The following is a 14569-nucleotide window of genomic DNA, read 5'->3' as shown; positions in this document are numbered from 1 at the left end:
AGACCTTCTAAAACTTGAAACATTCACCTTGGCCTCACTATTAAGCAGTACTAGTACTCCCCTGGTCCGGAAACTGCACTTCTTTTATGGCAGCCCAGAATAGCATTTGCTTTTGTTTTTCCTGCTGCACCACACTGTTGAATCAGGTTAAATTTGTGATCTTCCAAGACTTTCAGGTCCTTTTCACATGTACTATGGGCAAGTCCATCCCTAGGAGGGCTGACATGGCCTCCGTCTTCGGCATGACTCCTTAGCTTAAGCAGGGAACAAAGCAACGTCACCACAGCTTTATTAGATGACTTCCAACTCTACAATTCTATGATCTGCTGGAAGATCCCCCAGAGTCATCTGCATTCCCATTGGATCTATTTGCCTCCAAGGGTGGACCATCCTAATGTGGGATGTAATCCATTGGTACAGTCCAATTGTCACGGTCCGGGTTACGGGCAGTCAGAGTCCCGGCTTGGTATGCCGGGACCAGGATAGAGCCAGTGTGGTGTAGTGGTTAAGAGCGGTAGACTCATAATCTGGGGAACCGGGTTCGTGTCTCTGCTCCTCCACATGCAGCTGCTGGGTGACCTTGGGCTAGTCTTTGAAGTCTCTCAGCCCCACCCACCTCACAGGGTGTCTGTTGTGGGGGAGGAGGGGAAAGGAGATTGTTAACCACTTTGAGACTCCTTCGGGTAGTGATAAAGCGGGATATGAAATCCAAACTCTTCTCTTCACACTTCTTCTAGAGGTCGGGAAGCAGGAATCAGCAGTCCAGGGTCAGCAGTCCAGGGGTCAGAAAGCCAAGAATCCAAGGGTCAGGAAGCCAAGAATCCGAGGGTCAGGAAACCAGGAGTCAGGAAGCCAAAGCACAGCTAGGTGGATAGTGTGTTACTGTGGCAAAGGGCCAGAGGGAACTGCTGGTCTTATATACCCCTCCCAGCCCTTCAGGGGCGTCTTAGCCATAGAGGCTAGTGGCACAAAGAACCATGGCGCCAAGTTCAGGGGGGCGCTTTGGAGGGCGCTTCCGCCATGCTGCGCTGCACCCTGAGCCTCGGGCAAGACGCCCCTGTGGTCTGCCTCTGCCTCCTCCTTGGCTGAAGTGGCTGCACAGCACTGCCGTCCAGGAGGCCCTGACTGCCAAGCTGCTGGGAGGCTCACCGTCGGCTTCCCCGCGATGGCGCCTGCAGCCCAAGAAGAGGCGCCCTCGCCCGCCTCTTCTCGGGCTGTGGGCGCCGTTGCAGGGAAGCTGGCGGTGAGCCTCCTGTTGGCTCGGCAGCCAGGGCCCCTTGGACAGCAGTGCTGCGCAGCCTCTTTGGCCGAGGATGCGGAGGCAGAGGCGGACCACAGCTGACAGCATTCCCCAGGGGCGTCTTGCCCATAGGAACTAGTGGCATGGGGCACCGCCGTCCACGCAGCGCCCAGAGCCTCCTCCCCGCCAGAGGAACTGCCCTCCAGCCTGCCCACCGGGTGGGAAACATGGGGGTGGCGCCGGAGGGATTTTTGCACCATGGCGCTGGATACCCTTAAGACAGCCCTGCAGCCCTTGCTACCAGGTGCTATGAGTCTTCTGTCAAGCCTCACCTGTGCGGCCAAACTCAGGAAGGCCCCAGTCCTGCGAGGCCCTATCAGTCACAGGGCCTGGCTCCTGCATGCTTTTTGTTGTTTAATCGTTTAGTCGTGTCCAACTCTTCGTGACCCCATGGACCAGAGCACGCCAGGCACTCCTGTCTTCCACTGCCTCCTGCAGTTTGGTCAGACTCATGTTCGTGGCTTCGAGAACGCTGTCCAACCATCTCGTCCTCTGTCATCCCCTTCTCCTTGTGCCCTCAATCTGCACGCACTCCTGACACAAATGCAACATTCCTTATTCCTCCTGCATGTGATCTGGGAGATGGGCATGGCCCTGGCTGACTCCATAAAAGAACCGAGTCATGTAGCCATTTTCTTCTTCTAGTCCAGCAGTCTTGTCTTGTCTTGTCTTGCTGTCTTGTTGCTGCTCTCCTGCTGCCATTTTGTCACAGTCCGGGTTACGGAGCCAGCATGGTGTAGTGGTTAAGAGTGGTAGACTCATAATCTGGGGAACCGCGTTCAATTCCCTGCTCCTCCACATGCAGATGCTGGGTGACCTTGGGCTAGTCCAGACATCCCCAAACTACAGCCCTCCAGATGTTTTGGACTACAAATCCCATGATCACTAGCTAACAGGACCAGTGGTCGGGGAAGATGGGGAGAAGAAAAAGAAGAAGAAGAGTTTGGATTTGATATCCCGCTTTATTACAACCCAAAGGAGTCTCAAAGCGGCTAACAATCTCCTTTCCCTTCCTCCCCCACAACAGACACCCCATGAGGTGGGTGGGGCTGAGAGACTTCAGAGAAGTGTGACTAGCCCAAGGTCACCCAGCAAGCTGCATGTGGAGGAGCGGAGACACGAACCCGGTTCCCCAGATTACGAGTCTACCGCTCTTAACCACTACACCACACTGGCTCTCACTGGAATTGTAGTCCAAAACATCTGGAGGGCCGAAGTTTGGGGATGCCTGGGCTAGTCACACTTCTCTGAAGTCTCTTAGCCCCACCCACCTCACAGAGTGTCTGTTGTGGGAGAGGAAGGGAAAGGAGAATGTTAGCCGCTTTGAGACTCCTTCGGGTAGTGATAAAGTGGGATATCAAATCCAAACTCTTGTTGTTGTTGTTGTTGTTGTTGTTGTTGTATTAATGTAATTTTGCTGTCTGCTGGCTCTCAGGCAGCAGCACCTGAGTTCAGTCTCCATATGAGATTAACTCACAGTTTCTTTGTGTAACTACCATACCAAGTAAAGTGTTCCTTTCAGGGATCATATTGTGAACTGAAATGTGTGTCAACGTTTTGTTACTTTACTCCGAAAGACTCTTGTTTTTTGTATTCTTTTAAGAGGGATAAAAAAAGGGGACACCAGGAAATAATCTTAATTAAGAGATTCAAATGAATCTGCAAACTTGCTTCCAGCTACAGTGGTACCTCGACGTATGAACCACTTGACAACCGAATTTTTCGACTTACGAATGGGGCAAATGGCCGCACGCTTACGAATTTCTCGACATCCAAACGGAAACCGTGATGCTTTTAGATAGGGTTTTTTCGACTTATGAATTTTTAGATGGGGTTGCTTCGACTTACGAATTTTTCCATTTCCAATGCATTCCTATGGGAAATCGCATTTCCAATGGCGCTTTTCGACTTACGAATTTTTCGACCTATGAAGGTGCCTTCGGAACGGATTAAATTCATAAGTCAAGGCACCACTGTACAGTATATTCTGGCAGCGAAGGAAGAGAATGCTGAGAGAGAGAGAGAGAGCAGATAACAATGGAATGCAGAGGGGAGGGAGAGGCAGCAGGGAGCAGCCGTAACTTGATCTCTGGACACAGGGAAAGAATGCAACTTGTCAGCTCAAGCAGTGAGACAGGCATGGAAGGACAAGAGGTGCTCTCTCCAAAATCTCATCAAATCACAAAATCGGCCGAGAAGCGCGAAAGGTACAGGAAAAGGAGGTGGAGGTTTTCCTGACAACTGTGCTATCTGAGGACAATGAAGATTAGCTGAGCTCCAACCCAGGGCTTTGTTATTTGGCTAATAAATCTGAAATAATTACCGGTAACTGCCGGAGTCATCTCTCATGTGTGGGAGAGACCCATACCATTACATATATTGAGGGGGATCTGCTCTGCTACATCACTTACTAGCGTGAGTGAAGGAAGTGCTAGCGCTTTGATAAAACTACAAAGGTGAGGAATGAGATCGGCTTTACCATCTATATACCTCTCAAATCTTCACACACTTGACAATAAAATGGATGATCTGCACCTTATTAATCAAGGAAACTCAAGGAAACTCTGATATGCTAAAGAGGAGGGTTTGAGGAAAGGAGACAGAAATTTGTACAACCAAGCTAGGAGCGCACTGACGAAGGAGATTATAGTGGCAAAATGAACCTATGATTCGGACTCAATTCTCAAACATGTCTCGGCTACTCTCCGGAAGAATTTACAGAACATTTCTGAATATAAGAGAACATCTTCTTTTACTGAATATAAGAGAACATATTCTTCTGCTCCGGAGAGTCAAAAATTGGCAAGCGACCTGAATCAGTTTTATAGCAAAGTCAAGCATTATCAACTAGAGCAATTCACTCGGCGCCAGAGGCACCAACAACCACCTCAACCTGTTCTGCAGGGACTGCAGGGACAGAAGGCAAAAGCTCCCGGCGCAGTCGGAGTGGCTCCTCTTTGCTTGAAATAGTGTTCTGCACACTCCGATCCTCACACAGATATTTAACAGATATTTTGTATAAAGTACGCTTACATTGTGAAATTAGCCAAAGCAAATTCCAAGTATGTAAGTACTTGGCGAATAAATTACTATTCTATTCTATTCTATTCTATTCTGTTCTGTTCTTTATTGAATATATCCTTTCCTACTATCCTTAACATTCCCACACCTAATAGGTCCCCTGCCTCTGCAGAGGGGGAAAGGTGTGAAAAGCCTAAATCTCAACAGAAAGTGATCTGGCCAGGACAAGGGGCTGAGGTCAGTGTCACCCACTTTCAAATCACCCTTTTCCTTCCATACAAGGTCTAGAATGTGATGTGCCACGTATATTGGGCCAGGGACATGTTGAGACAGTCCCGTGGTTATCATGGCAGCCATGTACACAGTCCTCAGCCACCCCAGAGCCAGTTACCTCAGCATGGATGTTGATGTCCCCCAAAACTAGCAGTCTGGGGGTCCTCAACATCTCCAGCAGTGCAGCAAAAAGTAGCCGTCCTCCCTGTTCTGTGGCTTCTCCCATTCCACCTTATAGGGCTAAAAAAAAGTATGCAGGGGGGGAACCAGGAGGGGCCTGAAACGCAACCAAGTCCTCTCACCCTCCAAGCATGAAATGATAACCTATGAAGATAGGAAGAGCCTACTGGATCAGAACAATAAAGCTTAAGGAGTTCTGGTTTTATGAGAGAGGGAGAATAACTTTTCCATATTTCTTTCTTAGGAGCTGAGTAGGGAGTCGAGCAGGTAGCTGTTTGACATATTATCTATAAAGTTCCACCAGATTGCATAATATTGCAATGCTGGTTCTATCACCCAAATCACGTGATTTATCTTTTTAGGAATTGCAAGGCTCCATTAGTTCTTATACCAAAGTTTCAGAAGCAGATCTTATCATTCTTCTACTTTTTCTGCCACAGAGAGTTTGGCAGCTATGAGAAAGCAAGTAAGAGTTCCTTCAAAGACAATCATTTTACAGTACCATCCCATTCATTTCACAGTGCCAGTTTCGCTAGGTATTTGAAAGTCCAAGTACACTATGTCAACCATAGAATCATAGAATCATAAAATTGTAGAGTAGGAAGGTACCCCAGGGTCATCTAGTCGAACCCCCTGCAAGGCAGGAATCTCAGCTAAAGCATCCATGACAGATGGCCATCCAACTTCTGCTTGAAAATCTCCAAGGAGATTCCACAACCTCCTGAGGGAGACAGTTCCACTGTTCAAGAGCTCTTGCCCTCAGAAAGTTTTTCTGAATGTTTAGTCAGAATCGCCTTTTTTGTAATTTGAGGCCATTGGTTCGAGTCCTACCCTGTGGAACAGGAGAAAACAAACGTGCTCCATCTTCCTCGTGACAGCCCCTGAGATAGTTGAAGATGGCAAATGCTATTGAAGATGGCTGCAGCAATGAAAGTATTCCATATCAAGGGAATTAATAGGACACCACTCTATTCTGCCTTAATGAGACACCCACCTGAAGTACTGTGTCAAGTTCTGGGAGGAAAACATGGTCAGTTGCACAAATGATGTAATGAAGATTGATGGATGACAACTGAAGACTAAATAAGAAATGATGCAGGTATGGGAGGAAACGATTGACAGGTTTCCAACAGGAGCAGGACACTTGATTTTAAGAAATTGTATTAAATTAATTTGATTGGATTTGTAATAATTTGGGAAATTAATCAAAATAATTGGGGGGGGGGGTAGAACATTGAAGGCAGCCCTGTAAAGGGAAGCTTTTTAAGGTTTAATGATTCATTATATTTTTTAATATGTTTGGAAGCCACCTTTAGCGACTGACGCAACCCCATCAGATGAGCAGGTTGCAAATAATAGTTTGTTGTTGTTGTTGTCAATGTTGTTGTGTGTCCTGGGCATCACAGTTTAAGGAAGATTTTGCTGAGCTGGAGCGCATGCAGAGGAGGGCAACAAAGATGATCAAGGGTCTGGAAACCCATCTTTATGAGAAACGGTTGAGAGAGATGGGTATGTTTAACCTGGATTCAAGAGACTCTAACTAAAGATCAGGAAGAATCTTAAGAGCTGCGGAACGGACTCCTTCAGGAGTTTGTGAATTCTCCTTCATTGGACGATTTTAAGCGGAGTTTGGATGGCCATCTGTCACGGATGCTTTAGCTGAGATTCCTGCTTTGCAGGGGGTTGGACTAGACGACCCTTGGGGGACCTTCCAACTCTGCAATTCTATGATTCTATAAATCTAGGAAGCAGCATATGTACCTTATTTAATTATTCTCTCCTGCATTAAACCTTGCAGGGATTGGACTAAGGGATGAACCCTTAGAATCTGTCACTTTTGATTTCTCAAAAGTATGAATATATATATATATATATATATATATATATATATATATATATATATATATATTGTTTTCTTTTTATTATTCTGGTATTTTTTGTATTTTGTTCTTTACTATTGTATTGTTTGCAATTGTTTTTATGTGGATGTCGTGTGTTTATACTGAAAATGAATTTTAAAAATAGGGGGGGGATAGATGACCCTTAGAATCCATCCCTTTTGATTTCTCTCACTTTCTCCAATCTAAACTCCACTTTCCCACATTTGCACCTTTCTTCTCCCTCCCTCCCTCCCTCCCTCCCTCCTATTCCCTCCTTCCCATGTTTGCTCGTTCTTTCTCCTTGTGGCTCAGTCCTGCTCCATGAACTGTTTGGGGGGATCCTCTCTCTTTCTAGTCTTCTTTTCCAAAGATATTTTGTGCTTCGGCGCAACCATGCCTGCTGACACATCCTTCTTGTTAGTGTAATATACCCCTATTGGCTTCAGAAGCAATGGCCCCCATGCCTGAAAATCAGAAACGGAGCAAATGGGAACATTTTAATTTGCTTTTATTGCAGGGGAGAAGCTTCTGGAATCATGGGAAGTGTTGCAAGCGCTTCTTCTTTTAACCAGGATGCTTTGGTGAAGAAGCAGGAGGGAGGGAGTAGAATACAGTTGCTCTCCACCTGATGGGATGTCTCCCAATATTCAAAGGATCACTCAGTTTCCTCAGCTTTTACAGCTTCTCCAGCATTTCCACCCTTTTGAAGTTTTATACTTAAAAACAAAAGAAAATATGAATATTAGATTTGCTTCTGTTTCTTCTGGAATCAGATGTCAAATTTATGAATGTAAAAGAAACCCGGAGCACTCATTTATGCCCCAGCTTCCCTAATAGACTCACCTCCACTTTTTTTTTTTAAAAAAAACCTTTCTTATATGTGGAATTGTTTTAAAATGTTTGCATTGTTTTTATACATGGAATTGCCCTAGCTTTGTGCAAATGCACCAGATATATGGAGGTTCACAGGTATAGGTTTCCAGTTGCACTATTACCTAAGGAAGCATATAGGATTGGCCTGCAGGGGAATTTCAACCTTTTATTCCTTTATTGAAAGCTTCCGTGAGGAAAGCCTTTGAGATCTGCCAGCTATAAATCTCACCATAATGCACCCAAACATACATACCGTAAAAATGTAAAGCATAAATAAAGGTATGGTGAAGTTTAGCAAGCATCATGTCAACCTTCTTTAATTCTTCTTCCCTGCCCAAAACCTGCTCAGAGTTGTATATAATATAAATGCAGTCTCATTTCAGCAGGTTGCTTAGCTTACATCCAAGATGGCAGAACTATTTTTTCCAATAAAATACTTCCTTAAAAGGACTGAGGCGAGCAGAAGGAGGTCATCATTAACACTGATAGTGAATTGAAATAGAAATCAGTTTAACTTTCTGGTCCACCCTGTCTCATTGACTTGCAAATGATGCCTTTGAGAAAGATTGTACTAGATTTCAGTTAAGCTTGGACCTATGACCTGGACTTTAGAGATACATTGGAATGGAAAAATAATTTCCTTGAGAGTAAGCCCCATTGTTTTTCAAGGAAATGGCTCTTAATAAAGTTTTAGAAAATGGCAGCCTGAAGTCCCTCAAATCAGAGGCTCAGAAGGGTTTGGGAAGTGGAACATGTGTATGGAAGGGCGATGATATTTATTTCTGACAGCTTTTTTGCAAACTTACACTTTGCAACAGTTCTTCCTTGCATTGCATTTTCCAATTTCAATCATGGCGCTGGAACATTTTCGATGTTCACATGTCCCTTTTAAATTAACACAGTCCTTTGAAGATGTTACTTTACCTGCGGCAGATCCTGTGCAAAGAGAGAGAAAAGATCACAGACCATTGGGGAGAGCAATACCTGTGGGTATAGGGCAGTATATTAATTCAATAAGTAACCATAATAAGATGGTGACAGGAGTCACGAAATTAAAAGACACCTGCTTCTTGGGAGAAAAGCAATGGCAAACCTAGACAGCATCTTAAAAAGCAGAGACATCACCTTGCTGACAAAGGTCCGTATAATTAAAGCTATGGTTTTCCCAGTAGTGATGTATGGAAGTGAGAGCTGGACCATAAAGAAGGCTGATCGCCGAAGAATTGATGCTTTTGAATTATGGTGTGGAGGAGACTCTTGAGAGTCCCATGGACTGCAAGAATATCAAACCTATCCATTCTTAAGGCAATCAGCCCTGAGTGCTCACTGGAAGGACAGATCCTGAAGCTGAGGCTCCAATACTTTGGCCACCTCATGAGCAGAGACGACTCCCTGGAAAAGACTCTGATGTTGGGAAAGATGGAGGGCAGAAGGAGAAGGGGATGACAGAGGATGAGATGGTTGGACAGTGTTCTCGAAGCTACGAACATGAGTCTGACCAAACTGCAGGAGGCAGTAGAAGACAGGAGTGCCTGGCGTGCTCTAGTCCATGGGGTCACAAAGAGTCGGACATGACTAAACGACTAGACAACAAGAAATCATAATAAAAGTTAATTGAGAATAGGAAGGAAGGGAAGCAGAAATTTACAGACCTTAGAAGAGGAATTGGGAACCTACCATTTTGAAATTAAGCCGACTAGATCTCGTCTTGCCCAGTGGACTCGATGACTTTTAATATCTGCTTTTATCTGCCATTTATTACTAATGCTAATTTTAAAAATAACAAAATCATTGATATTTCTCTTCAATGCTATAACTGGTATAACAAAACACACACACACACACACACACACAGAGAGAGAGAGAGAGAGAGAGAGAGAGAGAGAGAGAGAGAAAAGAAGAAGAAGAAGAAGAAGAAGAAGAAGAAGAAGAAGAAGAAGAAGAAGAAGAAGAAGAAGAAGAGGAAGAAGGAACTTAAGCAGAGTACGGACGTAAATATGACAAAGTGCAATATTATTATTTATTTATTTATTTATACCTTGCCCATCCGGCTGGGTTTCCCCAGCCACTCTGGGTGGCTTCCAACAGAATTAAAAATGCAATGAAACATCAGACATTAAAAACTTCCCTAAACAGTCTTGAGAGATGGCCTCTTCTTAAACAGTGTTGCTGGGTTAAAATGACTGAGCTGTTCTCAAAACATTTGAATATTGTTATTTCTCCCCTTATGTGAAACCCGAGAGCAACAACATTCCCCCTCTCCCTTCTTTTTTCTCCACCCCTTACCTGAAACCAGCAGCAGCAAACACAGGGCAGCCCAGAACAGGTGAAGGACCTTCATGGCTGAGAATGGACAGGCTCAATGCAGGGCTACAAGCCGGCTAAGGTGTCATCTGGGCTTGCTGTACAGTATTTGTAGGCTCCTTGGGAAGTTGTCTCCTCCCATTTGTCTGCAAAGTCCAACAAGTCATCGCCATGCCCTGAAGGAAGGTGGAGCCTCTGGCCCAGCCATAAGCACACTGTCCCAGAGAGAATGAGATGGAGACACGTAGGGATAAGAGGTTCGGACCTGTGGCGAGACCTGGAGGATGCAAAGCCAGACAAAAGCACCCAGTGGAATCATTGAGTACCTCCTGTTAGATCCATGGCTGATTTGCAGTAGGCCAACAAGGACTTCGGATTCCCAGTTGTTAGGGCAGCAAAAAGTATCTCTCCTGCCTGCTCTTCTGCTCCTTCCATTCCAGATTATATGTCTACAATACCTTTGGGGGGGGGCGGGTAACCAGTGTTTCTTTTTCCTATGGTAGGACCGTAAACTCCATTCAGTTCTGATACTGAAAACAAATTCCTGGCATTGGGCTATTACACATTAGCAGTCTTAAACGCAGAAAGGTCACCTCTCCCCCTACCTAAAACAGAAGAACGCAAGAAGAGGCTGCTGGATCAGATCATAGTCCAGGAGCCTAACCAGATACCAGCACTGGGAAGTAGGCAAGGAGGATCTGAGCATAATAATAATAATAATAATAATAATAATAATAATAATAATAATAATAATAATAATAATTTATTATTTATACCCCGCCCATCTGGCTGGGTTCCCCCAGCCACTCTGGGCGGCTTCCAACGAAACATTAAAATACGGAAATCCATCAAACATTAAAAGCTTCCCTAAACAGGGCTGCCTTGAGATGCCTTCTAAAGGTCTGGTAATTGTTGTTCTCTTTGACCTCTGGTGGGAGGGCGTTCCACAGGGTGTGTGCCACTACCGAGAAGGCCCTCTGCCTGGTTCCCTGTAACTTGGCTTCTCGTAGCGAGGGAACCGCCAGAAGGCCCTCGGCGCTGGACCTCAGTGTCCGGGTAGAACAATGGGGGGTGGAGACACTTCTTCAGGTATACTGGACCGAGGCTCCCCTCCTCTGGCTTCCAGCAACTGGTGTGCAGAAGCATTGTTGCTTCCAATTGCAGAAACAGAGCCAAGCCACCATGCCTAGTAGCCTTTGACTGCCATCTCCTCCATGAATTTTCCTAATCCTCTTTTAAAAGCACCTAGCTCACTGTCTCCTATGGGAGCAAGTTCTATAGTTTAACTGTGTGTTACATGAAGAAGTACTTTCTCTTATCTACCCGGAATCTCCCTACATTCAGCCTCATTGGATGCTCATGAGTTCTAGTGTTCTGAACATGGGGGGGGGGACCACCCACAAACTTTTATCCAGCCACTTTCTCAATGCCGTGCATAATTTTACTAACTTCCATCATGTTGCCTCTTACTTGCCTTTTCTCAAAAGTCCTAAGCAGTTGCACCATAGATTCTTATAATGCAGGCATCCCCAAACTGCGGCCCTCCAGATGTTTTGGCCTACAACTCCCATGATCCCTAGCTAACAGGACCAGCGGTCAGGGATGATGGGAATTGTAGTCCTAAACATCTGGAGGGCCGAAGTTTGGGGATGCCTGGTATAATGCCATTATGGTCCTAGAATCATAGGATCATAGAGTTGGAAGAGACCACAAGGGCCATCCAGTCCAACCCCCTGCCAAGCAGGAAACACCATCAAAGCATTCTTGACATATGCCTGTCAAGCCTCTGCTTAAAGACCTCCAAAGAAGGAGACTCCACCACACTCCTTGGTAGCAAATTCCACTGCCGAACAGCTCTTACTGTCAGGAAGTTCTTCCTAATGTTTAGGTGGAATCTTCTTTCTTGTAGTTTGAATCCATTGCTCCCTGTCTGCTTCTCTGGAGCAGCAGAAAACAACCTTTCTCCCTCCTCTCTATTACATCCTTTTATATATTTGAACATGGCTATCATATCACCCCTTAACCTTCTCTTCTCCAGGCTAAACATACCCAACTCCCTAAGCGGTTCCTCATAAGGCATTGTTGTGTTTTCAATTCCTTTCGCAATGACCTCTAGCACGCAGTTTGTCTTTTTCACAGCCACTGCACACTGGATTGACATCTTCACAGAGCTATCTACTATAACTTTAAAGTCTCATTTCTGGTCCATCACCTTCAGTTCACATATACAGTACAGTGACTGTATATGTGAAATAAATATTTTTCACCCCAATATACATCACTTTCCTCTTTTTTTTTTAAGATTGAGTTGCATTTGCCTTCTAACCACTCATCCACTTAATTTGGAGATGTCTTTTTGGAGCTCTCCTCAATCTCTTTTGGTTTTGATGGCCCTGAACAAGTGAGTATCACCAGGAAACTTGGCAACCTCACCGGTCACCCCTAATTCTGGGCCATTTCTGAACAAGTTAAAAATCACACAATTTGAGGACACGTTCAAAGAATTCATTCAGCTACTCAAAAAGCTCCTTATCCTCCTTTACAATTCCTTAGCTCCCATGTCATCCAAGGGTCCAACTCTCTCCCTAAACAGTTTCCTTCCACATTCAAATAAATTCTTGCTCTTGGTCTTGATGTTTTCAGAAATGTGCTCTTCAAAGTATTTTTTTTACTGTCTGCTTGCCCTTTTTTTTTTTTTTGGCCAAAGTTTGTGTTCCTTTTTGTGCTAATCTTTTGGACAATACTTCATTTCTTTGAAATAAGCTTTCCTCCCTTTAATAGCTTCCTTGACTCTGCTTAATAACCATGTCCTCATCATATATTTCCTGATCCGTGGTATAAACTTATCAACATATTGCGAGTCATTAAATCAGGCTTCTTTACTGCATAAAATTACCAACTGCTTTGCTTCTAAGAATTTACAGGGGTCTATAATTGCTGGTGGTCAGGTCCAATAGCAATGGACTGGACCTGATGGTCAGGGACCCTTTTCCACTGGGAGAGCCAGTGTGGTGTAGTGGTTAAGAGAGGTGGACTCGTAATCTGGGGAACTGGGTCCGTGTCTCCGCTCCTCCACATGCAGCTGCTGGGTGACCTTGGGCTAGTCACACTTCTTTGATGTCTCTCGGCCCCACTCACCTCACAGAGTGTTTGTTGTGGGGGAGGAAGGGAAAGGAGAATGTTAGCCGCTTTGAGACTCCTTCGGGGAGTGATAAAGCGGGATATCAAATCCAAACTCTTCTTCTTCTTCTTCTTCTTTACCTATAATTGCTATCTTGCCTTACTAAAAGGCCATTATTTATGGCATAGGTTAGCCCACACCATTCAGCCGAGTCCTTTAGCACGTGCAGAGCATACCTGCCAATTTCTGGCCTGAGAAATAAGGGACTGGACCGGAAGTAGCGCTTCCGCCATTTTGGAACTGGGCGGAGCATGCTCAGAAGCGACTTTTTATGCTGCTTTGCCCTGTTCCAAAATGGCCGCCGCACCAGAAGTCGCGCTGCAGCCATTTTGGAACTGGGCAAAGCAGCATAAAAAGTCGCTTCTGAGCATGCTCCGCCCAGTTCCAAAATGGCCGCCACGCCAGAATAAACCGGGAAAAACAAAAAAATCTGTTTATTCAGCTGGGAACCAGCTGGAAAAACAGGGGGAGACTTGGCAGCTATGGTGCAGAGTGCTTCAGGCACCGGTGGGTCTTCTTCTTCTTCTTCTTCTTCTTCTTCTTCTTCTTCTTCTTCTTCTTCTTCTTCTTCTTCTTCTTCTTCTTCTTCTTCTCCCCCTCCTCCTCTTGTAGCCAAGTAAGATGGTTTTCCATGAACGCAGTCTTAACAGTGAATTTGGGTTGGGTTTTTGGAAGATGCCTGATTTGTTTTATATGTGGAGATCGGTGCATGCTGACCAACACACAGTCCTCGCAGTGAGGATCTCTTCCGATGGCATGAGTATCACAACGACTGGTGAATTCTTATCTGCTGCAGCCTTCATCTGTCTTCACAGCCATTCTAACATACCGCTTGTTATCACCATGCCCTGAAGGATGGTGGGTCGCTGACCCAGCCAAAAGCACACTGTACTTCCCGGAACAAGAAGGAGAGATGTTGGGATTAGAGGTTTTGGCCTGTAAAGAGGCCTGATGGGTGCAAAACAAGGAAAAGGTGCTCAGTACATCCTCCAGGATGTACTCAGTGACCCAGTTGAGTCACTGAGTACATCCTGGTAGATTCATGGTTGATGAACACCAATATGGACTTCTGAGTCCCAACGGCTTAATGGGGCAGCAAAAAGCCTCTGTCCTGCCTGCTCAGCTGCCCCTGCCATTCTAAATTGCATGCCTACAATAGATGAAAGCTTGTTGGGTTATGTCAGGCTTTGGGGAAACTGCTTCCTCCCTCCCTTTGGCTGTGGATAAGCAGAACAAAGCAAAAATAGCCTTTTACCAGTTAAAGAGAATTTCATGCTCACGGCGAATGAACAAATAATTCAAAAGCATCAATTCTTCGGCGATCAGCCTTCTTTATGGTCCAGCTCTCACTTCCATACATCACTACTGAGAAAACCATAGCTTTAACTATAGGCAAGGTGATGTCTCTGTTTTTTAAGATGCTGTCTAGGTTTGTCATTGCTTTTCTCCCTTAATAATTTTTTTTTTAAAAAAAATGCATGCCCCCCCCCAAAGCAAAGAACTGCTCTGTCAATATTTCACTGATTTTTTTTTTTAGTTTTCTTCCATTCTGTCAGT

General features: G+C 45.0%; 1 protein-coding gene across 1 annotated transcript; it reads right to left on the bottom strand.

Moving 5' to 3' along the window:
• Positions 1–8329: 8329 nt before the first annotated feature.
• On the bottom strand, positions 8330–9868 carry DEFB130B (defensin beta 130B). Its single transcript, XM_035110479.2, has 2 exons — positions 9814–9868; positions 8330–8463 (listed from the first exon to the last, which is right to left on the bottom strand). Exons 1-2 carry the CDS (start codon positions 9866–9868, stop codon positions 8330–8332), a joined length of 189 nt encoding a protein of 62 aa, XP_034966370.2.
• Between the last annotated feature and the right edge of the window lie 4701 nt (positions 9869–14569).

The sequence above is a fragment of the Zootoca vivipara genome, chromosome 3 (genome assembly GCF_965207765.1).
Source record: "Zootoca vivipara chromosome 3, rZooViv2.hap1.1, whole genome shotgun sequence".
NCBI classification, from domain to species: domain Eukaryota; kingdom Metazoa; phylum Chordata; class Lepidosauria; order Squamata; family Lacertidae; genus Zootoca; species Zootoca vivipara.
This window is presented reverse-complemented; position numbering and strand designations above follow the sequence as displayed.

Excerpts from the sequence above, each read along its gene's own strand:
- DEFB130B (XM_035110479.2), bottom strand. The coding sequence starts at position 9,868 with ATGAAGGTCCTTCACCTGTTCTGGGCTGCCCTGTGTTTGCTGCTGCTG. Across the intron at positions 8,464-9,813 it reads TTTGCTGCTGCTGGTTTCAG|GATCTGCCGCAGGTAAAGTA; the intron begins GTAAGGGGTGGA and ends CTCTTTGCACAG.